Source organism: Sphaeramia orbicularis, chromosome 19 (genome assembly GCF_902148855.1).
Source record: "Sphaeramia orbicularis chromosome 19, fSphaOr1.1, whole genome shotgun sequence".
NCBI classification, from domain to species: Eukaryota; Metazoa; Chordata; class Actinopteri; order Kurtiformes; family Apogonidae; genus Sphaeramia; species Sphaeramia orbicularis.
The window spans coordinates 36661843-36687492 of record NC_043975.1 but is presented as its reverse complement, the minus strand read 5'-3'; the positions used below and the strand labels follow the sequence as shown (position 1 = coordinate 36687492).

The following is a 25650-nucleotide window of genomic DNA, read 5'->3' as shown; positions in this document are numbered from 1 at the left end:
GGACAGAGAAATGGATAAAAGACCATGACGCCTCTGGGACATTCTGAAGGTGTGTGACAGAACACAAGATTATTTATGAAAACATCCAGACAACCCAAATGGTTGAAGATTTACTGAATCCAAATCACACTAATACCAACGTTACCTGCAGAAGCGATTAAGCTCTGATATTGTGTGTATGTGTTTCAATACTGTGCACATATTTCCTGCATATTTCTTATTAGACATCAAGATGCATGCTCATTACAACCCTGCAAAGACAACGAAGCTAAAACCTGCCAAAGAGTTTTGCACAGTATTGTACACACAGACACAATTTACTGCTTTGCCCTCTTATGTCTTCTGTTCAGGGAAGTAATGTCTTTAAATATGCATTTAACATAATTCATTTAAGAACCACTTGGACTATAATAGCCAATGCATGTCTGAGCAGGATTCTGCTCATGTTTGAAACTTTCTGCAGATCCATAACATATTACCTGTATTTGTATGGAAGGTAGATGAAGGCCTGAAACACATTTTGTCCAAAAGTGATAAAATAAATATCTCAAACAAATCTATTATAGCATGCAATGATACTTTGTTGAATGATGTGCAACTGCTGTCGTTACTTCATGTTTTTATTTGGGGGATGAATCCCCTGCATTTCCATGGAAATCTGCGCCTAAGTGCGCACACACACACACACACAACTCCCCCTTCTCTGTGTGGAATAAGAAGCTGTTTTAGCCTTGTGTTTTGCAGGCTGTTTAAAATGTCATTTTTCTCTCGTTTCTCTGACTTCAAAAGGAGACGCTCTGAGCTCTCACTCCCTCTTGCCAAATCCTCCAATCGTTTCTGAGTTAGTGAGTTGGCCATGGGCCGAGTAGCACCGGGACAGGCCCGTTAACAACCGGCCCGAGTGGCGGGGAGGGGAGGCGAGGTGAAGGGAGGTGGTGGTGCTGGGGGGGCAGAAAAGGAGGTGTATTGGGGGGAAACAAATGAGGCAATGTGGAAAAGAAGAGGAAGCAGGCTGAAATTGAGACAGAAATAGGAGGAGTGCTGAGAGATGCTGGACGAGAGGAGGCAATGGGCGTGTGGGGTGTTGGAGATGGGATGGATGGAAGAGGTGGTGGTGGGGGAGGGGGGATCGATTGAAAAGACAGGAGAGAGTGGAGGAGGAATGAGGCTGCGACGTGGGAGGAGGAGGAGGAGGAGGAAGAAGAAGGAGGACTGGAGGACCACTCGAAAAGCCGAGAGGAGCGAACGCACAAGTGAAGGGGAAGCGCAAGAGACAAGCAGAAGGAGAGGAGGAAAAGGGAGGGCGAGCATGTGGTTAAAGAGGAGCGAGGGAGGGATGGAGGGGGCGGGGGGGGGGTCTGGTCAGTGGGGGACAGAAGAAGAAGAGGAAGAAGCAGAGAAGGGGGAAGAGAAGAGAAAAGAGCACAAGGACACAGGAAGTCTGGCACTTTCCATTCACATGCCAAGTCATCAGATGGTGGTGTGTGTTCACACCCCGGAGATGTCGCAACCAAAAAACGCACCTCGCTCCCTTCAAATCACTGCTACCGACAATAAGCAGCTGTTCACATGTTGGATGAGAGTTGGAGATGAGACAAAAGTCTTCTGTCAGTGTGGCAAATGCGCGTCGGAACAAACGCTGGCTTCACTCAAACTCCCAACATCAAAACGCGTCCTAATAGATTCAGATTTGTAATCTCCCATCGGGGTGACCTTTTAGACGACTGAAAACTTGGTCACAGTTTCTCCGAGGTTTATTGGAATCAAGGTCAATTTGATTAGATGCAGTGAAACATGTAGATGACTGGAATATATTGAAATGATGTGCCATAGTTTTCCTCCAAATATCAAAGCGTTCACAAGAGTCTAATCTGAAATGGAAATGCATTTAATGACTTTACTGGCTTTACTTAATGACTTAATGTCCTTAATGCGTCAACAAAATTCACAGTCAGACTCATTTAGCTGATTTCTCTGGTCTGACTGCATATTTTATCGTACATTTAATAAATTAAGGTGTGAGTGAAAAATCTCTTGTGAAATTTTAAAGGTGACAAAAATTAGGCATATCAGTGTATTATTTTGACAGGATTTATGAATTTAACCATATATGTATTTTTCTTATCATTCAATTGAAGTGAGCTAAACTGACAGTTTACACTCCAGTCGTCCTCAGTGCGTCCAATCGCAGCTCGGCTGGCTTCAGCCTCCACCAGCTGTCTCCTCCACACGGGGGGTCGTCTTGCACGCTGCACCCGGGATGTGCCCCTTGTACCCCGGGTAGCGCTTGGTGAGGGGGGGCGGGTCTGTCTGAGGCTCATCCACTGCTGACTCATCTCACACACAGACACACATCCAGGCAAGTGTCTCCTCTCTCTCTCTCTCTCTCTCTCTCTCTCTCTCTCTCTCTCTCTCTCTCTCACACACACACACACACACACACTCTTGAGAGGCAGCGGAGACGCCAGGCTGAGAACTCGGGGCCAGTGGGTGCCGTCAGGCGGTGGTAATCTGACTGGATTACCAACCAGGTGGAAACATTCAGGCTCTCTACTCCCCCTTGCTCCATCTCCCCCTCTTCCTCTTCTTCATCCATGCTATCATTTAAATTCTCATATTCTTCTCGTATTCCACTTTGTTCACCTGTTATTTCTTTCTTTTCACATGGAACCTTTCTATCTCTTATCCTTTTACGCACACATCCCTGGGCCCATCTGCGCAACTAACACCCAATTCTACAAGCACAAAACTTGTAAACTCACACATTAACCACTCATATGAGTTGTATGTGCGTGTGTGTACGTAAAGGTGTGTGTGACAGTAGGAGGATAAAGGGGCGTGTCTAATCTGTCAATCAAAACCAAGAAACTTCCAAGAGAGGAGAGATATTAGTGACAGCGCAAAGATGAATGGACGGGGCGGTAACACACAACGCACACATACACTCAATTTACAGCAGGGGACTGGAATTTAAGTGAGGATCTGAGTTTTGATGAGAAAACTGAATTACAGATACCTTCTGCCGATTAATCGACTGGTAGAATGTTTTACAAACCATCAGTATTGGCAGACGTTGACTCCAGTCGTGGTGATGTTCAACTCTTCCACTCGAATTACTGACTTCGAAAATAATTAGTCCCAACAGAATTATTTACTGCTTGGTGTATGTTCGGTTCAGCATTAATGTAGTTTCTAATAAAGTTAAAGGTAGTAGGTTTCTGACAGGTTTGAGGGGAGGGTGATAAAGGCCAAATAACCGGGTATCCATGCGCCAAACCATCATGATTATATCTGTCTTTGAGAAAACAATATAAGGGAGTGTTGCATTAATGACATGAAAATACAGAAAAAAGCAAAGGAAGGGAGGTCAGGAGATGTACACATATGGGAGAAATGGCAGAGATGTTATCTTGTCCAACCAGTATCATTATGGTTAATCTCAAAAGGCCATGAGCGAGTGCCTTAAGATAGAAACTATTTAAATACTAGTGTTATGTGTGTTTGTTTGTGTATGAGTACAGCTGTGCGTTTGTGTAGTTTAGAACTGAAGCCCTCTATCTGTCTTACTAGGTCACACACATACGCACAATCCCACACACTTACGCACACATACACAGTCATGTAAACAAAAACCGTCTGCTGTCTGGGAAGTAACACACCTGTTCAATAACAAGCTCTGCCACGCCCTCCATAATACTGCACACCTGTGCTACTGCAGGCTAAACCTAACCTTAATCACACACACAAACACACACACTTGCACAACTGCTGCCCAGGGGCTAACATCACAGGGAAAAAAAGGAAGAAAGAGAGAGAGAGACAGAGAGAGAGACAGACAGAGAGAGAGATTCGGGAATGAAAGCAAAGCAGTGAAACAGGGAGGAGAGAAAAAAGAGCAAGACAGACAGATAGAGAGACAAAGGCTTTCCCACTGTTCCTATCAGTAATCTAAACGCCTGTGTAATATCATTGTGGAGTTTTATCAAATGGGGGCTTGAGTCTTATGGCGTTGGTATGCGCCTGTCATTCCATCACCTTGTCAAGCGCGACCATATTCAAGCAGACACCATGCTGATCTAAATAAGAGGCTTCAGCAAATTGATGGATTGCAGGTTTTCCGGGATATGAAGAAACGGTGGAATGAGAGTTTTTTTTTTTTTTTACTTTGAATTTTTTCTGTAAGTGATACACCCAGTTTGGTCTTGTGAGAAGGTAAAATGTGTGTGTGTGTGTGTGTGTGTGTGTGTGTGTGTGTGTGTGTGTGTGTGTGTGTGTGTGTGTGTGTGTGTGTCTTTCCAAAGATCTGAAACAAACCCCCCGTTGAATCCCACCCCCCTCCTCCTCTCCTCCCCTGCCCTGGTATGGCCAACCCCACATCATATCTACCCCCTGCGCCGAGGCCTAGGGCCAGGCATACAGCTCTCTGAATCTCTAAGGGGGGCAAGCACAAAGGTAACCCCCATCCTAACCTCCCAGCAAACACACACACATACACGTAGCCCATCCCCCATCCCAAAACAACAATCCTCTATGCCCATCATGTCAGTCAAAACCCCATCAGGGACATGCATGGAGAGTCTGGATATCTGGAATCTCAATACAGTGTCATGCACCTTGAGACCCAGTGAGAGGCCCTCTTGAATATATTTCAATAGCATTATCACTCCGCATTACTCCGCTTCTTTCCCCCCTTCAATGTTGCAGAATCATTTTTAAATTGGGCCATAATACATGTCAGTGAGTAGCAGTATCAGTCAAAGTGGAGAGTAATCTGGTTAAATTGGTATGCAGCAAACATGCACGTTAGATTTGCTCCTGTTAAAACAAGCAGATTATTCCAAGCAGTTGTAGGTGCAAAAATCACAGAGGGAGCAAAATCTTTCCATTCAACCCTACAGTGGTCGTGCACCGAAATATCTGGTGTAATACCAAAATATATTATCGATATAAAATGAATTATTACATATTTATTATTGTCAAATTTACCAAAATGTAAAAGGGCTGCAATTGTGTGAATTATTTAATACATAAAGTTAAATAAACATGGCTTAATCATAATGTAATGTAATATACATTATACATAAAGTAACACATTTATTTGAGATGGATTTGTGAATTTGAAGGTTATTTCAAAACGTTTCAATTTATGGAAAATTATCAATATAAAGCACACGTTATAAATTAAAATGAAAATACATATTACATGCATGATAATTGTAATAGATTTGGAGTAAAAATTACATGACTGTAAAGTTTGTGGAGTTCTGTAGGTTTTTAAGAAGCAGAAGAGACTGCAAGCCGCTCAAAAATATTCATGTCAATTTTTTTATTATTAAAATCAGAATTCCAACATCTAAAGCTGCCAAACCAGAACCGGGACCTGAAGCATAGCAAATGTAAAAGCAAAACCAGCTCCGTCTAAATTGCATATTTGAACAAAATAGTGCGTCGAGCTGAATGTGTTAACCAAGAATATGGTGTTATTAACCTCGATCAAAAATATAGATATATATCAATAAGAGTTAAAATCCAGGACTGGACTGCTGTCGGTTTTGCTGTTGTGTAAAACTAATGAATATGCAAATAGGGCCACAGCCGCAGAATATATGGATCCTACACAAAACAACAGACAATATCATTCATGGGCCCGAGTCTCATCGTCTATTTAAAGAAGCCGCTGCATCTGCAAATGATAATTAATGGGATTTCTCATTGGGCACGTTTACATTCATCAGTGAGTCCAGTATGCAGACACTGTATGATTTAAAGCAAACCCTGTCTTTCTTTCTTTCTTTCTTTCTTTCTCCCTCTATACACACACATGGACATACGCGCACACACACCTTCCCATCCCCCCCTCCTTCCCTATTGAGACAGAATACCAAAGCTACTTGTTAAATCTAATGCATGCACTGTCAACCCATTCGCACCCCGTCACGTCCCTGCTCAATATAGAAACCGGATTTTCTGGTATTACCCGCACCTCTATTAGCCAGAGCTTCTCCCCTCCCCTCCGCTCCCACCCCCTCTTCCCACCACCACCACTGCGACCCCCAGTTTGTGACCAGTACAGACCAGCATGTGCCTTCGAACCACCAGCACCAAACCAGCACCCAACCACTGCAGCAAAGGGCAAATATTGCAGAGAAACTGTCGAAAACAGGGAAGGGGCTTAGTTAATAGCATTAATTTATTGTTTAATGAGAAATATAAGCAGTGGAATTATCCAGTCCTAATTAATTACATCAAGTGACAATGAATACTACTTTACTAATTGATGAAACCATATAAATCTATAATATTATGCCACTAGAAACGCCTAACAGTCCCTGTGTTATAAAGGCGAATAATCCTGGAATATTTCTAAATTCTTAAGAGGAATATAACAAAGAGGGTCCGTAAATGTGAAGTTAATTTAATTTCCCAAAGAAGCCAAGTTTCTATGGGGAGAAAAAAAAAATCCCCACTGTGCTTCATATTTTGTTTTTACGCGTCTCTAAAATACTAAACTGACAAATCAAGTTTATTTTCAGAAAAAGAAAGCAAGCACTAATGCCATAAACAGTTCATTAAATAAATTAAAATATAAAACCTCCAAAGGTGCCTAGTCGTTTTTTGCTGATTACTAAAAAACCCACAAAGTCTGAACAATTTCCATTCACATAAATTCTGCTTGGTTCCAAAGAGCTTCAAGCTTTCCCAAGTTTACAATATGGAGAACATATGCTTCAAAACAAAAGAGAGCAGCAGAATTTCTTAAAACCACACTTGTCATTCACAAGCGAGAAAGAGCGTCTAAAAGCATCGTGCATTCACTACTGACCTGTATGCGGACCCATGGAGAGGTGGGATGAGTAGTATTTTCCAGGCTGGAAGTGAGCGGGGTGCTGCACGGAGCCGTGGCCGCCTGGCGCCATCCGAGACGCGGCGCTGTGAACTAAAGCACTCCGCTCCGTCAGGAGGTGGTGCGGAGGGGCGAAATCTCGGCTTTCCATCCCGGCGGGAACCGATAAATCCCAAATCCAAAGTAAAATCCGGAGGCACCGAAGGTCTCAGGCACCCAGATGCAAATAATCCCTTTTATGAACTTCGGAGTCCCCTTGCATTGAGCAGAGTTTTGGCTTTGCAGGGTAGAAACTGAGACCCCGTCATGTCCTACAAAAGAGAGAGCAGGAGACACGTCAAAGCGCTGACAATAATGAGCCAACCCGGGATGTAGTGGCGAAGAAAAGGCTCAACTGCGAAATAGTCGCTGTTTTCGACAACAACGGTAACATTAGAAAAAGCAATAGAAAAAAACACGTCAAAGGAGCGCATTTCCATATTTCTGACAAAGCCTCAGTATACTCCCCAGTCCACCAAACTACGATTTACTTCAACTGAGGAAGCTTTGGAAGTCTGCTCTGCGGATGGAAATGTGCGTGAAATAAGTTTCTATGGATTTACCTAGCAGTGCATCGTTGGTCCCACCAGAATCTCTGCCCCCCTCCTCCTCATCCTGTGACCAAACACGATGCAAATAACGCACCCGGAGCTTTCCTTATCAGCGCAAAGAATGGAGCGGAGAAAGGGAAAGACCTGGCCCAGGTACAAACCTGTGATGCATACAGTGGACTACAGCACAAGAGTTCACAGACAAAAAGCTTCCTTCAATCAAACACGACTTGTTCAATCTTTAGACTCAAGGAGGAATGGTCATAAACAGACTGGACCTCGAGGCTCTTCCTCTAAAATATGAAGAAATCCAATTGCAACAGTGCGAGAAAAAGCAAAAGCACTTTTCTTCTAAATGATGGCGAGTAAAATGTCTTGCTCAACCTCTCAGCCTTTATAGTGTCCAAAACAAGACACGCACACACACACACACACACACACACACACACACACACACACACACACACACACACACATACATACATACATTGCTATGACTGTTTATGAAAATTGAGTGTAATCATTTGTCATAAAAGCAGATTCACTACCATACATTTAACATGTGGTTGTGTGGAGAAAATTTTTAATCAGTTTCATTAAATAAAAACGGTAATGAAACATGGGATTAATACAAGGTCCAGTAAGACACACACATTTGACTTGTACTTGCTGTGTACAGCCTTTATAAATTAAATCAGAATTTATTGCGTGTTGTTTATTTATTAAAGTTGTTCACCCTTTAACGTATGTCTTTTGTGGTTTATGTCCAGGATTCTTAATTCTTGCGCTGCTTATTAATGAAAACCACCATGAAACAGATATTTGTGTCAACTCCTGCGGTGTCAGCAGCAGTGGCCCTCGCCTCCTGACAATGGCAAACAATATGCATCTCTGCTACATATACAGTGTATATAGGCTACACTGTAATCACAAACACAAATCAAATCACCTTTATGCTCCGGTGCGAAATGCTGGGGCAGTAAACAGTGAAATAGACTCGGAAATGATCGACTTTATATGTATGCCTTATAGCCCGGGTCATTTACTTAAATAGGGCTCCCTGTGACGCGCAGATAGGGTGAGTTTTGGTTTCTGCGTTCACCAAACACACCTCAGCAGTGCTTCTATTAGGCCTTTCAATGCATGGCACGTCCATCTAGCGCTCTGTAGATGCTGATAGCACCTCCCAGGAATCAACGATAAAGGAACAAAGAAAATATCAAATGCTCTGGTGGACCAGGCGCTTATGAAGTGCATAAGACCATGAGCTTCATGAGCTCGGAGATCCAGGTCTCATTTTTACGCACACATCCTCTCACACGCGCGCTGCTCAAGGATTCAAACTTTTAGAAATAGTGTTTGAGGGCAAAAAAACAGACGATCTTCAAAGTTCAGCAACTCTGACGTGTGTGTAGAAAGCAAAAAGTCCATACAGAAGCAGTGGGTTTAACTGTCAGATGCACAATTGCATTGATATAAAAGTATTTTTTAATTATCAATAATCCTTTTTATTGTGTGTGAGAACATCGTCACTTTTCACGTTGTGCGCCAGGATGATAAAAATGGCTAAAAAGCGAGAAACGCAGGGCACTGAGGAACACTGGGAAGGCAAAATGGACTCTCTTGTGTCCCCTAGGCTGTGAGAAACAATGGCCTTTCTCTACGGGACATCAATCATAAACCACTCTCGTCTGACATTTGTCTATACATTTTTAAATTTTCAGGCCGTAAACACACGTCCACTGTGTTTACATTCCACGTCAACAGAGAGCCACTCAGCTACATTTAACAAGCCTAATCTAAATCCCGTTTTATCGCACGTCACGCACACAAAACGACGTGAACAGATCGCGCATAACAGTTTAAGAATATGATCATTTGGATCTGCTGCACTGTGTATGTATCTGCATGTGTGTATCTACGTGGAAGGCTGCCTTCCACTTGCACACAGACTCTCTGAAACCCTCATACACACCTACCAATGACACACACATACACACCTCCTAAACATGCACACACACACACACACCTCCAAAACACGCACACGCACACGCACACACACACCATCACTGCCCTAGAAAGGGTCAAACTATCGATAGACGAAAATCTTCACATGCAAAAAACAACACATGGCATCACAAAATTACAGGACAAAAGCGAGAAAATGTGCAAGTAATTGTGTTATTAGATTCCATACAATTCGAGCGAATAGTTTAAAAAAAAGATTATGAAAGAATGTATTTATTCAGAAATATGTTGAGCCTCTGACAAAAGATTAAATAAAATAATTAAAAGGCATTTACTTCAGAAGTGGCTCGGGTCGAAGGCCAACTCGGTGCCTTTAACAATTGTGCAATAAAGTAAAGTCACAAAGCATAATCCGGGACGTTAAATCCGGATACACAGATGCCGGCTGAACATGAGAGACAAGCCCGACCAAAGGCACACACAGCCCGGCGTGTGCAAAGGCTTCATACCGGAGGGGAAGCAGGGAGCACTGCAGCCTGCAATAAAACCTCACCGTCTCCCTGCCTCTTAAACGCACACACACATACACACACACATACACACAACCACAATAGACAACTAACAAGGAAATAATACACTATTTATAATCTATAAAACTTTAGGCGTGAGGAGAGTTGAAAAGCAAGTGGTGTGTGAATAGTCTTTGAATGAATTTGAGACACTGAAGTAATTTGGCTGTGAAGAGAGGTCAAATCAAAAAGTGGCACACATATCGCCCACAGCTCAGCCCTCCAGAATGGACGGGAGAGGAAACAGTACAAATGGTCTATCTGAAAGAAATCCCACACATGCCCTAAAATCGGGACATCTGCTTCTATGAAGTCTTACAATTACTGATTGATAATGTCTTTAAATTATTTTCCGTAATCTATCAAGAGTCGTGTACATGAGCTTGGTTTTTAATGTAGCCTTTTTTATTCTGTAAAGGTATGACTGTATAATAGCAAGGTATGTTGAATAATATACATCCTGATGCAAATACCTAATTCGATAGATTTAAATCATCCTGTCCTCCATTCAGCTCTAGAACAAAAATTATCATTCATTGCAAGAACATATAACATGGCTTGTAAAATAATTTTCTACTTACTGGTAAGTTATATTCCTTGCGTGGCAAGCAGGATATAGCCTAATGAAAGTACAAAAATATTCAAAGTAAAAATCCCCGAGTCGCAGAGATGAAACATGTGGGATTGATTACATCCTATGCTGCTGCAGACTGTGCTGTGCAGTCAGTTGAGGTATGGGAGAGACGCATCGTAGAAGTTCAGGCTTGTAGTGAATCGAGGCTCGTTCATGCAGCCGGAGACTCAGACGCCGGGAGGAGGAGGAGGAGGAGAAGGAGGATGGAGGGGTGTGTGTGTGCGGGGAGGGGTGAACGCGCACGCCTATTGGTTTGAGAACGACAATGTGAAAGCGTGCCCGTGAGGCGCCCTCCCCATCCACCCCACACTACCCTTTCCTACACACACCCCACCTCCTCCCCCCGGTTGACGGTAAACACACACTGCTATTGGCTGACGCTCCGAGCCAATCAGGAAGTCGCTGGAGCCGCGGAGCGAAACGGCGGGCGTTTGATTTGCAGCCCTCGGCGCACTGCGTGCACAAGCAAATGCGAGGAGACAGGCGGCACAGCTCGGCGCTGTTCAGTGCTCGGAGAGGAGAGGAACTGGAGCCGTGCAGCGCTGCTTGCACTTTCTGATCACTGGTTGAGAGCAAACAGCATCTAGCCTATTCTGTGTGATCCCGATGCAGTTCAGTTCAAATGCTGCATGTGTATCGTTATTTCGCTCTGCCACGGCGATGATGTGATAGTTTTATTGATGCCCCTTTAGGGAAATCCGCTTCTTCACTCGCCCCTCTGCATGTGTTTTGCTAAATAAATCCTTATTAGCAAAATGTGTATCTGATTTATTAGACACGTGGCTCTGCAACACATTTGACTTCACTCTCAAATGCATGAATAGACGAGATAAGAAAAGATTATAGGACATAATTAATAGACATAAAACGCACGTTTGGTATAGAAATATGTCCACTGGGATACTAGCCGACAAAGTAGGACTTGATCAGTTTAATTATCTGCCCATAAAGCCAAACCTACTCTAATATTCTTTGCGCAAACATGTATTTCTTCAGTGTTAGCGCACATGACCAGCCACGGTGTCATGTCCTCAAAATAAGGATTATTTTATAGAAGAACATTAAACAATTTACAGCAGATAATACGCACACACAGTTTAATGTATATATGGAGGAGGACACGTTACATATAAATCACATTAAGATGGGTCAGTCTATTTTATTCAATGTTTTTCAGTTTTATGGTTTTATGTCTGTTTACCTGTCTCCTTTTCTCCATACACATGCACACACTCATATACACACGGCCAAATTGAATCACTGCGTAATTTGAAAGCATTACTGTCCTCGGGGTTAGCCTTACGCACGGTTCACTAATTTAGCCAATTAAAAGTGGAAGGATATGGGCCTGTGTGTTTCCATGTCGAAATATATGAGCTGCTATAGGCTAATATTCCCGTCCAGGTTTGTTTATATGTGGAGGCAAAGGGTTAAAACTCGGGGCTTCAGCTCTGCGAGGCTCCTGATTGGCTGGCATGTTGCCAGAGTGCTGTCAATCACCGAGTGTAAACAAGGCTCTGATTGGCTGCTGGCCAGTCCGCACTGGGCTGCCTGAAAAAAGCAATTACTGCCCCTGCGGTTTCAAGGCGGCCCCGCGCTGAACGATGAAAGGAGATAAGGAGGGGCGGTTTCAAGGCGCCCCCCACGGCGAACCCCGTTGGCCCCAGAGCAAAAGGAGAGTCAAGAGTGACTGAATCAAAGGGAATGCGGGAAAAGGGGAAATCATTCCTTGTATTAAATGTAGAGGCGAGATTCGGGGAATGGTGCAATAACAACTTACTGTTTAGAAAATGGAGGAGAGGCACGGCGGCACGAACCGGAAAACACTGTGGCACCGCCGCGAGAGAACGTCTCTTTTCTCTGCACGAGGAGAGAAAAGTTTTACCGACAAAATAAACGGCGGAAAGCGATGGGTCTGTCAAGGATATAATTGTAAGAATTTCTCACTTAAATGTGACATTATTGCATCGTCACTATCGGGCTCTAATTGTTCTCCTGCAACTAAAATGTTGACAAAAACTTTTTGGTGCCAACTCTTCAATAATTAAGTGCACGTTTCCGCCTTTACCCAGCAGTTTAGACGGTAGGTCAGTTACAATAACATACGGAGATGAAACCTTTCACAGACAATGAGCGACATTATTTTTATTAAATAGATAATTGATTATGGAATTTTTCAGTGAAAAGTTACAAAGATAGAATTTTATTTTAGATTTATTTTTTGACATAACATGTATTGTATTTAGAAAATCCTGTATAAATTAATATACACCCAAACTAATACATATAAATATGAATAAATAAATACGAACTAAATTAATGAATTGTTTTTTTCTTTACACTCTCGCTTTTTTATGGAAAGTCCTTCAAGCAACGCTGCTAAAATTCTGTCATGTGACTCGTATGAAAGCAAAGTATGACATACTCTAACCTATATTTTTAGCTGACCTTGTCCAGAGCTGTCGACAATGACTATACACCTTATAAAGTCTATGCACACTGTTGGAGCTGATGTCTCTTAAAAACACAGACTCGAGCCCTCCTTTTCCTTCTTTGCTTCAGCTCCACGCAGACAAAATCCACTGGACAAAGGACAGAGACTCAAGCCTGGCCCTGCAGCCCAAAGACATCTTATAAATTGCCTGCGCAAAAGAAAACGAGGCTTTCATCTATACAGTGGAATTAATTGATACATATATAATTTAAATCAAATAACGTCAAAGCGAGCAGATTTATCACGTCTGTAATTAGATAATCGTTACCCTCTTTACCCATTTACATAGCAGCGTGCATTCCAAAGCCCTGCGCTCTCCAATGGGCTTCAGCCACCACGTGTCCACACACACACACATACACACACACACACACACACACACACACACACACACACACGCCCCCTCCCCCCATCCACACCTCCCAAAATATAACCATATTCTTACTGTTGTTCATGCCAATAGCCAGAAAGACACCTGACTTCTGAATTATGATTAAAAATAGAGTGCAATATGTACTTATTTATAAATATATGGACTAAAAAACTAAATTCAACATGCATCTCACACTCTTAATTGTCCCATTATTTAAATATTAATCAGCTTATGAGGAAAAAACGTAAAATGCGGGCCTATTTTGGCTTTTTCACATACAATGTTATAACTTTACAATCAAACCACAACATATATGCCCAAATATGTTGCTATATCGAGTAGAGCTGTGCTCACTATATGAAAAACAGGCCTTTAGTTTGTTTGAAAGGACTTGGTTTCCCTGTTCAGTGTTGTCCTTAACACTAATGACAGAGGGACAATAAAGAGCCCTGTTCCGCAGCTCACAAAAGGCGTCCTGCACTTAAAACAGAAATCTGCATTTAATTTATTTAGCGACAAGGAAAAGCCCTTTATAGGTTGATTTTTATTGGTTCTTTTTCACTTAAAAGGTAGAGGTTTGCGTGTGTGCGCGCGTGCGTGAGGAGGAAGAGAAAGCGCGTGAGAGGGAAAGCATAACACACGCACCCCAGCCTCCTCTGGTCCGTGTGCCAGCGCGAGCTACCCAATACTGCGGAGAGAGAGAGGGGGGGGGGGGGGTGGATAATTAATGCGGATTGACTGATTGCTCTTGAAACAGACCGGTTCCTGCGCGCGGATTGTCCTCGAGCAATGAAGCGTTCCTGACTGACACTTTTCCACCTTCCCTTCTTCCCTCCGCTCTTTTTCTTTCTTCTTCTTCTTCTTCTTCTTCTTCTTCTTCTTCTTGTTCTTCTTCTTCTTCTTCTTCTTCTTCTTCTTCTTCTTCTTCTTCTTCTTCTTCTTCTTCTTCTTCTTCTTCTTCCTCCGCGCGCCGAGTTGAGCCACAAATCCTGTTTTCCTGTTGTCCAGCCCAAGCCTATAGCCGAGGCTGCGCGAGGCACCGTTCACCCTCCTCCTTTCCTTTCCGCTAAATGAAATAAATAAAACCCCACAAACATCATTTACATGTCATTTCTCCGACACTGGTCCTACAGTTTCCACCTACACTACACTTTAGTGCGTCTGTGCGCGTAAAATGTCCCGTCTACGGCCACCGTGGTAACAATTCAACACACGTTCTCACACCAAAAAAGTAGATCACTGAAGATATTACAAAGTGTTACTGTCTTTCATTGCATCAACAACACCCAGGCTATAAATGAATAAACTTTGGACCCACATAAGGGAAAAAAACGCCTCATAATTCACAGTCAACGGGAAGCACATTTTCGGGGCTGAGATCCAAATGGAGAGTTGTCTCCACGGGAGGCCCTCCATACAGGACAACCATCCTATTCTCACTAGATATTTCTGATAGCCCTTTAATGATGTGAATTTCCAAACAGGGTCGTTCACCAGGGAGACGCCCCGGCTGTCTAAAGGTGGTGCAACCCCATGAGACAATAGAACCGTATTAGAGTAGAAAAGCATACGCTGCCAAGCTTTGGACTACGTTATGTGTTATGAAAAACAGAGTTGCTCCATGCGCTCAGTGACGAGGGTGTATATACATTACTCAAACCCCATCGTGTCCTTTTCGATGGCGAGTATCAATCCGAACACAAAAAGAATTGCCACCCGCAGAAGAGGAAGTAGGAGAAGAAGGAAAGACATGATGAAGTTCGAAGTTGACTGGACACAAAAACAACGTGACCTTTTCTTCTCTGTGTGCGTGGGTCAGATGCTGCTACTTCTGATCATCCTGACAAATAGGCCGGAGAGAAACTCATGCCTCACGACCGGTCATGAAATGGCAAGTGCTGGCATGAAAAATAAAACAAGTTACAGAAGAAATGCTGCGCGTCTTGATGTTTAAAAGCTTTGAGAGGCTTGAATTACGACTCTGGAGTGAAACTCTTGTCTCATTTAGATGACTAAAGGCAGATGTCTGCAGACACCTTTAGATCAAGAGGAAGATGCCGAGCAAGCAGATCATGATGATGACGATGATGATGGTAGCGGTGGTAGTGATGATGGTGACGGAGGGAATGGGCTTGGGCACCAAATTAGTACCTGCCACACAGTCATATATCCGGCTGTAACCACCACCAGGCCTGTATGGGTGACATGAAAGCACCAGCATCTATTTATGGGCCATCAAAACACGCAGGTGGAGGCTTTAATTATCATTTGATCAAAAACAGCCTTGGCGTGCACGGTCCTACGTGTATGTTTGCAGTTTGCAAGTTACGTTTAGGTTCTTTTCTGACATGGAGATGAGAGTTGACTCATAACAGCCAACACAGCTCGTGAAATGTTGATATTATACACTCAAATAATAGGATTAAATATGTCCTGAGCGTGACATGGGACAGACCACCTTAGTCTAGTGTCACTTTCATTTTGGTTATGCTTTTGTTTCTTTAAAAAAAAAAGAAAGAAAGAAAGAAAGAAAGAAAGAAAGAAAGAAGAAAGAAAGAAAGAAAGAAAGAAAGAAAGAAAGAAAGAGAAAAACTTGTGGATCACGTTTTCACTAAAATGTTGGCGCAATGGGAAACAGACAGCGCACGGACCGCTTATAAAACAACATCTATGTGTTTATGAACGTCTGTGGTTTATAAGAGCGTCATAAACATATCATTCTGAATTGGAAAGTATAAGAAATCTTACGCAGATACAGCTGTCTCCCTCCTTCCCGTCTCTAGTATGGACCTTAAGGGTCAACAAGTCGTGTGAACTTTTGCGTTCAATCAGTCAACGTTTGGAGGAAAAACTGGACTCAGGCTCCAGCAGGAGTCTGAGGCATAATGTGAACAGTTCGATGACGCACAGGCAACTTGGAGATTTGCAGAAAACTTTCAACAGTCAGAAAAACATGTGCATCCTTTGGTCACATAGTCGTATCCTCTGACAGACAGGAGCTGCTGAAATTATTTCGAGCATCTTGTTAATTTAGGATTATTCACATGTTTTATAATCAGATCACGAATCTGGAAGAAAGTTCACACAACTTACCACACAATTTATTGAGTCTGTTAGAGGATAGAAGATCAGTCAACCATCTTTATTCCTATAAAAAGAATTATTTCTGCTGTCATTTAATAATAATAATAATAATAATAATAATAATAATAATAATAATAATAATAATAACCTATTTAAAGTACAAACCAGTTTTTTTTATTGTATTGTAATATTATTATAGCCCACATATATTTGAGGCAATCTGTAATACTTTAAAATTAATTTAAAATTTTAAAAATATAGATATTAAAATAATTGATTTGTGTGTCTGAGCGTTGGGACAAACTACAACAGGTGTTTCCTATACTGTACCCCGAAGCACATGAGTTTATTTGGCTTCAAGACTAGTTGTTTGTATTAATTCCCACACAAATAAACATGGATCTATATGAGTGAATTTTGTCTGACCACACTCCAGGATATTAACCGCAAGTATTTAACAACAGCAACAACCAAAAGATCGGAGAATAGCTATAAATGAATACATATATATTGAATATAACTGCGGTTTATAGTAGATCTGGACATGCCCCTCATATCTGTAACAGCGATCGATCACCTTGGTTTTAAGCCCAGTCCGAAATCAGAAATGTGACCTGACTCGCTATAGGTCAGGGGTGTGTGTGTGTGTGTGTGTGTGTGTGTGTGTGTGTGTGCGTGCGTGCGTGCGTGCGTGCGTGTGTGTGTGTGTGTGTGAGTGAGAAGGAGACAAACAGAGAAAGCTGAAGGAGACGCAAATAGAAGAGTCAGATCAGCAGCAACATGAAATTACTACTAAATGTAACTTAATATATCAGAAATACATGAGGCACGTTATAACACTGGCTGCGATCAAAGCAAAAGCGACTTTACATGGTTGAACCACTTGTGTGTGTGTAGTATTAAGACGTGTGTGTGTGTGTGTGTGTGTGTGTGTGTGTGTGTGTGTGTGTGTGTGTGTGTGTAGTGTTAGGGTGTGTGTGTGTGTGTGTGTGTATGTGTGTGTGCGTGCGTGCGTGCGTGCATGCCACTAAATTGGCTCATGCCCCCCTGAGAGGCCCTAACTGATAAACCATCATATTCCACCTCCATGCGTAATGTTCAACACAGTCGTCCATCGGCACATAAAATATAATACACATCTATTCACATCCACGCATTGTCACGCATTTAAATAAATTAAAAAAAAAAAAAACACTCTAAAGCATCAAATACAAAAAAGCTGTATTTTCATGGCTCAAAATACCTCAAAATCAGCCAAAACAATTTATAAACTACAGGACTGCCCGATGCGCAAACATTTCGCTTAAGGCATTTGCAATATTTTTTCCAAACAATGCAAAAATAAAATACCTACCTATAACACGGCAGCCTCCTTTATTTGTATATATGCGTGTAATTGGCAAAAAAGATGCTTTGAAACCAAAAAATGGCACCAAAAACTGACAACTCGGGCAAAAATGCTAATCCGGACCAACGCGCGTTTAAATGTATGGTCTTAAATAGCGCTCCACGCTGGCTGAATGTATCCACCGAGGGGTTTTCCCGACTACAAGCACCGGATCCAGTGGACGTGAGTCTCCATAAGGCTGTATAATAGCAAATTTATGTGCGGATGACGCGTCCTCTCTCTCCCACAATGGAGCTGAAACGCTGACATTAAACAGAAAATTGATGGAGTAACCCGACGAAACTCTCTACCTCGATTTCCCATGCACTCTGCCGTCTCGTCTGGGAGACTAGAAGGGAGCTTTCTTGCATTTTCTTTTTTTTTTTTATCAGGGGAGGGGGCAAAGGGACATCATCAAGCATGCTTGTGAGTTACACACACCAGGAATACACCCACTTCCATCCCCACCAAGTACTAAAAAAAATGCCAAAAAGTAGGCTACATACACACACACACACACACACACACACACACACACACACACACACACACACACACACACACACACACACACACACACACACACACCTTTGCTCTGGCCAGTATTGTTTGTAATTGTAAACCGGATCTATGCGGGGAAGGTGGAGGAAGGGGGAAGGCCTGTATCACCTCGTCTTCGTGCATCTTTTTCATATCCAGCGTCATCATCACTAGCGTAACTGTTTGTTAAGCTTAAGTATTATTTTACGCACAAACGCACACGCCTCAGTTTTGGATAATCAGACTCTTTTTACGCACCATGTGCTTACCTACGTGTAAGTGTGTTGCAGTGGAGGGGAGGCCACACCAAACTCAGATGTATTTGAGGAATAGTTGACACACTTTTTAAGTCTGGGTGAAAAGGAGCAATCAGGTCTGCTCTGTAAATCTAATTGATATTTGTTTATAGTGGCGGTTGTGTGCCAAATGATTGGCCTAATTACCGCCTGGAGGTCACAGTTTACCCACCTTTTTAAGATTCACCACTAGCTACATTAATGTCTGCTATTTATAGGCTATAGCTGCTCTCCGGAGTTTCAGAGGCTTTTTTTTTTTTTTGTTCTGCTCGGCCGCTGAGGATGACCGATGCACGCAACGCTGTCATGAAACACGGCTTCAACTGTAAAAGCACTATAAACATTTAGCACAAGGCGTTAAAGAGTCCACGGCTTTTTTCTGTGCGTCTGCTCCGGCGCCTTTGATCACGTCCAAACGGTCCAGACAAGTTTGTGCGTAAAAGTGAATTTATCTCTCGTTCTCGCTCGACAGAAAAGGAAGCTCAAGTCTGCTTCGATCTGTCGCTCTGAACTAAAGAAACAAAGACAGGAATGCAAAGAATCGGTGAACTAAACACAAAGAAAGAAACAAACAAACAGGGTTTCCATTCGAGAGACAGTTTTACTCAAGTGGAGACCTATGCGTAAAACAAATGAGCCGCAGACTGGAGATGAATGCGGAAGAAGCGCAGAGAACGAACTGCAAAGCTTGAAAATAAATGCAGAAATGCGGGCGGTTGAGGTCTCCTTCCCTCCTTCTCAAGCAGGACCTCAGCCTCGGCTTTCTCCTGTTTCTCCCCCCGCAGCCCCCACCGGCTGCCCCCGTAGGTCACCGCTTCAGGAGCCCCACGTCACCAAGTTAACCCCTGCGTCCCCACGTCCCGGGACAGAAGCGGATGAGAGCCCTGCGGAATTTGCACTGTGATGGGAGGAGCGGGTCCCCCGAATCCACACCCCCACCCCCCCCCCACCCCACCCCACTCCAGAAAGGGTAAAAAAAAAAAAAAAAAAAAAAAAAAAAAAAAAAAAAAAAAAAAAAAAAAAAAATGGGGGACCCCCGGCCCCCTGAAGGGCGGTTCCAGGGGGTCTCCGGCAAAATGAGGAACAGGTTTCTTTCAATTTAATTTTATTCCTTGGAAATTCACTCTACTACGGCTCATATAAGAGTGACTGCTGTGATTAGTTTGCATGGGTTTCCTCATTGTCCTGCACAGGTACTGGCCCTGCATCCAGTCTAAGAACTGTTTTCCCTCTATTTGTGCATCTCTGAAGCTACTTCAACCCATAGTGAATACAATTATAACAGTGTAGTCCAAGTAATTAGCCAAAATGTATTAAATATACTTTAACACATAAAATTCAGGGCATATTTTATGTGTATGAAAATGTTACATAAGCTTCTCAGGTCATTTTATGCAGATCGTTTCCAGATGTCTAGAATTCAACTTCTGATATGATTTTCAGATAAAACACAATGTGATTCACTGATGTTCAGCAACAAAACCCCAAACCGAAACACATCCAACACCTGAAGCTCCCAATAACAACCAAAAGAGAAAAAAAGGTCAACAATCCCCTGCTACACTGTGTTTTTGTAATCCGACTGATCTGAGACATGAAAATATTTGGCTATATAATGACATCAGACATTACCATCTGACAGCAAAAAGAAATATGCTTTACCAGCCCCAACAGGCAGATCTGTTTAAACAAACTCAACCAAAGTAAGACTATTATGACTTTTCCAAACTGTTGCGGCTCTCATCACAGTGTTGGAAAATAGAAGCTATTCTCTAGACCCAAAAGCAACAATACACACATAAATCCTTCCAGTATGGTTTTTGGCTTTCCCTTTGAAAGGATTTATGTGAGGGGGAAGTGGGAGGGTCAAGGCAGACCCCACCCACTCAGAGCGTGACCTTTGTTTGTCTCTGGGGCCTGCTTTTGCCTTGTGGCCTATGCTGTTATTCTATATATTCATATGCAAATTTAGGATTTTCTTCAGGTCATTATAAAACATTAAATCACATTTTAATATTTCAGTGTTTGCTTTACATAATATCACAGATTTTATTATATTTTATTATATTTTAATTAACTGTTTTAGTAAAAAACACTTGCTAGACTTCAGCTCTTCTGTATTAGAAAAAACAGACTCCTGAATATTTTAAGAATTGTTTTTACTGATTTGGCTGGTTAAATGATATAAATTTTCTGCATCTATATGCATCAAGATGGCAGTGTGAACTAAAATGCATAAACCTTGCGTAAAAAAAAATGTCCCGATTCTCACTTTTAAAAACCTACTCAGGGTAGAATTGTTTTGGAATACACACTGTGACGCACCTCAGCAGGGTCTTAAAACTGCAACTTCAGCGAATGGAGAAAAGCTCGAAACTGGCCTAAGAGCAAGCCTCCATCGTCCTCACCCATCCTTCTATTTAAACTCTGATGACAGATGATTTGGCTGCACTGTCAAACCAGCGCCTGCAGCCTGAAATGCAACCCTTCCCTCTTCATTAAAACGATCCCAAACAAGACCAGTTTTCCGCTAAGCCCCTGACCAGCTCAGGCCCTCTGCACACTATGCTGTGTAAACACATTTCATACAGATACTATCAGAAGTGTCGAGTTGTTTTCACCCCTGGATTCTTTCACATTCTGTGGATTATATATGGAGCACCTGTTGGAACAAAGTTATGTCCTGTGGCATTAAAACATCCTTCAACAGTGCACATTCTTTGTTTTTGGTTATACAAAATCTTCAGCCATTATCATATTCTAAGTTGTTTACTGAAATGTCAAATGCACATTCACAGTAGGCTTTACCATTATGTTGTAAATAAATCTATGCGGGAAACATCTGTAATATTCATTACAAAACGAGCAGCTGCAGGGGATACAATACACGTCCTTTAGAGCATTTAACATGTGTCAGACAAGCTTTTAAACCCATCATAATGTTGTTCACATATGGCAGTATTGATAAATGTGGACAAATGTTTGCGATTTACCCTGTAGATGTGATGCTTCTCATTTGCTGTGGTGTAATACAGTTGCTGATTCTTAACCCTGTTCAGAGCTCACTCAGCAACACGTGTGTATATGTGGACCTGTGATATTTGTGTGTGTGACACAGCTGCGATAGGTTAAGAATCAGACATTGAACCTGCCTCTGGTTCCAATTTGAAGCCAGCTCCTCGTGGGTAAACGGAAAACACTTCAAGGTGCCACCGGACCTAAAAGATGGTGCGGGTTTCTAATGCCGGCCAGTTTACATGGTCATGTGACTTTTGGAAGTTTATGCCCCAGAGGTAAGTGTACTGCATACACACACACACACACACACACACACACACACACACACACACACACACACAGCAGACTGGACACACACACATACACACACGCAAACACACATAAGAACTCCTCTCAAGTTTATGGAGGCCCAGTGACCCCATCGGTGCTGAGCATAGCTGTATAACTGAGGCAGCTAAGAGAGCAAGGCATCATGGGAAATGACGTCTTGCCATAACACTAAAATCTTTCATCTTTGCCTTCCTATTGTAATGCATATCAGCTATAAAGAGTGTTACATCAGCGGGCACACAGTGGCGGCTTTATCTGAGTCTGCTGTAGTGTAGGTCTGCTCCTCTGTACAGGGTGAGTTATGCTGCGTATGCATATTCTATGAAGCCACATTAAACACAGTGTAGTGAAGTGACAAACAGAGACATCCCTTAAACGTGATGCCAGCCCCATTCACCCCTCTATGCCGTCGTCCATCCATCCCTCTCTCTGAGCATTTTTTTTTTTTTTTTTTTATTGCAGCTGCTAATGCACCAGCCAGGACAGAAACAAAGCTAGCTTTGTGACCCCCTCTCCCTCCTCACTGTCTGCTGACGCTTTTGCTTGTTCTGCATGTCACCCCCCAGCCCTTGTTCCCCTTCCAATCTTTCACTAAAAACTTTTCTTCCTCCTTTTATAATTTTTCCCCCTCTTCTCTACACATCTGCAGCAGCATCACGCGGCCTGGCATAGCTGGCCTGGAGAGTCATGTGATCTGCACAGTGGCTGCTGCGTGGGAGAAGAAAAAGGAAGTGTGTGTGCGTTGGAACCCGTTTTTTGCCCAGCTGTGAGGTCAGAGGTCAACTGAACCCTGAATCCAATCAGTTCAACTCACAAAAGAGCCGACTCACTTTTGCTTGCTCCTTTCTATCCGCTCTGTCTTTCCTCCTCCTGTCTCTGAAATGCCATCTTTCCTTTTTTCTTCACTTTTTGGCCTATGGTCTGACCCAAATGCCTCACCTCAAAGCATGGAGTTGGATCCAACTACAGATATGCACATGTTGCGGATCAACCTAAACATCACAAGAATATCAGGTGCTTCACTAACAAGGCTGAGAACTGGTAGTTGTCTTTTCAACAAGAACCTATCACAGTCTGTAAATGTAAAGCATACATTAAAATGTCCCCTCAAAAAACCTGTTACAGCTTAATGGAAAAACATGGATGAATTTAGCCACAAGTCTCCTTTTATGAATAACATCTAAAAAAAACAAACTATTTTATTTGCATCATAGTTAGGCCAGTACACAAATCCTGATGAAGACCAACTGGAATCTAAATCAAGAATTAGCGGCCATCATTAGCACAGGTAGTTAAAAAAAACAACAACTAAGGACTGAATTACATACATTTAAGGTTTAGTGCATTATCCGGACCTCATTAATTCAGGATGTTAAACTTGTTTACTCAAAACTTGACTAAAGCAGGAGGGATCTAAATATGCTGGTTTTGTAAGTTCCATTTTCTATGTGGAACCAGTGATTCAGTGTAGCTAACATTTATATAGGGCCACCCAATATGTCCACAAAAGTTTCATGATAAATGTTAAATTGTTGTTTCTGACCAGTAAAAGGCTGATGTTTGGTCCTGAGTGAAAGATGAATAAACATTATGGTTATCTGTGTTTTAAAGTATTTGTTAAAAAAAAAAAAAATCAAAAAACAAAACAATATATAACAGACAAAACAAGATAAAGCTAACATTAAAAATGCAACTAGATAAAAATGACAAAAAATGAACTCAATATAAAAGATTAAACAAGATGAGAATGACATAAGACGTGTAGCTAGAAGAATAATAACATATTATAAGATAACCTGTAGTCCCTAGTTTTATGATTTAGTGTTTATTTTTGTTGATTTTGCAAAAAGTTTTTGCTTAAAGTTGCTTGAAATCTGAGTTCTCATTCAGCAACACAAACACAAAGCAAAAGATGGTTATTTGTGGTTGTACACTCCTCTTTATGGTCATGATGTGATAAATGCTGGTTTAAAAAAAATACTCTAATTCAAGGGGAAGAACATTCAAAACAATTATAACACTGAAATCTTTTTTCAATATTAAAATAAAAATAATTGAGCAAATTCACATAAAACAAAACACTCAAACATTTGTACATGTTTTAGCTGAAATTAAACAAAACTAACCAAAAATAAAGGAAAAACTACAGTGATAACTGTTAAAGTTAAATTTGCCAGCCCTACTTTCACACAAAAATTAATTGGAAGTATTTGTACTTCACCTGAATATTTTCATCCAATGCACATTTTTATACATATTTCTGCTCCACTACATTTTAGCAGTAAGGACTGTATTGTACTTCTTACTTCACTAGAGACCATTTCTATGCTGATGATACACAATTTTATTTATCTATTAGGTCCAAGTGTAACTTCTTTTATTCACAACTGTCTGATCAGATTTCTCATCACTTTCTTCAACTAAAATCTTTATAAAAATCAAAGTATCAGGTCTTATAGTCTATTTCACCCCAATAGCCTCAGTATGAAATCCATTTTCACAAAGGTACCAGCTGAAATTCAATAAATGTGTCAAGACAGTAATTCAGTGCAGCTACTTCCACGTAAGAAACATACACCCTTTGTTATCTTTCCAGCAGTTGGACACAGTTATCCATGCCTCCCGCTTAGACTTTTGTAATGTTTGTTATTGTTGTCTATGAGCCAAGATGCTGTTAAACAGTCAAAGTTAGTCTGATTGTCAGATATTACTCACAAACAGTTTCATTTCACCATAGTTGTAACGTTAGTACACTAACGGTCACTAGATTTAATTAAAAATCCTCTTCTTCCTTCTTCCTCCTCATCTATAAGGCCTTCAACTGTCTTACTCTACGGCGTATTAGTGAACTATTACTGTCTGTGCTCAGCCCCTTTGAGTCAGGTCTGTTGGTTGGACTCAACCTCCCTCCAGAATGGTTGTTTAGTTTAGGTTCCACACTCAGCCCAGTATGATCTGAAGTGGGCCAGAACAGGAAAATAATAAAAGTGAAAAGAGCTTACATTATGAAAGTGTTTATATCTACAAAGTTTCCCTTAAAATGTGGAAAACATGAACAACCTGAATTTTTTAAGAAAAATAAGCGCAAATTTGACAATCTTATGCCTCAGTTTATCATTTACAAATGTGCATGACAACTTATAGATCACAGTGGATCTAAAAATACACAAAACATTTAGTAACAGGCAGAATGTTATTAAAATTACACTTACTTCTCCTAAAACATTTTGGGTTGTTTATATTTATTCACATTATTCACATTTTGTGTGAAAGGATAGTTTGTAAATGCAAACATTTTTTATAGAATTTAATTTTTTTTAGAATAATTTGGAGTTATCATTATTTATGTTATTATGATGGTATTTTACTGGTCTGATCCACTTTAGATCATATTGGTCTGTATGTGGAACCTGAAATAAAACAATTTTAACACCATTGATTATTAATATGTTTAGTGTAATTTTTGCATTTCACAGATCCATCCCACAGGCCAGATTGAACCCTTTGGCTGCATATTTGACAC

General features: G+C 41.6%; 1 protein-coding gene across 4 annotated transcripts in view; it reads right to left on the bottom strand.

The window, feature by feature from the left end:
* bahcc1b (BAH domain and coiled-coil containing 1b) overlaps positions 1–17976 on the bottom strand; it is a 67829-nt gene extending 49853 nt beyond the window's left edge. For 2 of the 4 annotated variants that reach the window (XM_030121863.1, XM_030121866.1), the window contains exons 1-2: positions 10553–10749; positions 6824–7155 (exon numbers count right to left, since the gene is read on the bottom strand). In XM_030121863.1, the coding sequence (XP_029977723.1) occupies positions 6824–6995 (172 nt within the window). In that variant the 5' untranslated portion in view covers positions 6996–7155; positions 10553–10749. Of the gene's footprint in view, positions 1–6823; positions 7156–7446; positions 7465–10552; positions 10750–17910 lie in introns of those variants that run through there. The other 2 variants (XM_030121864.1, XM_030121865.1) reach the window with 2 other exon arrangements.
* Between the last annotated feature and the right edge of the window lie 7674 nt (positions 17977–25650).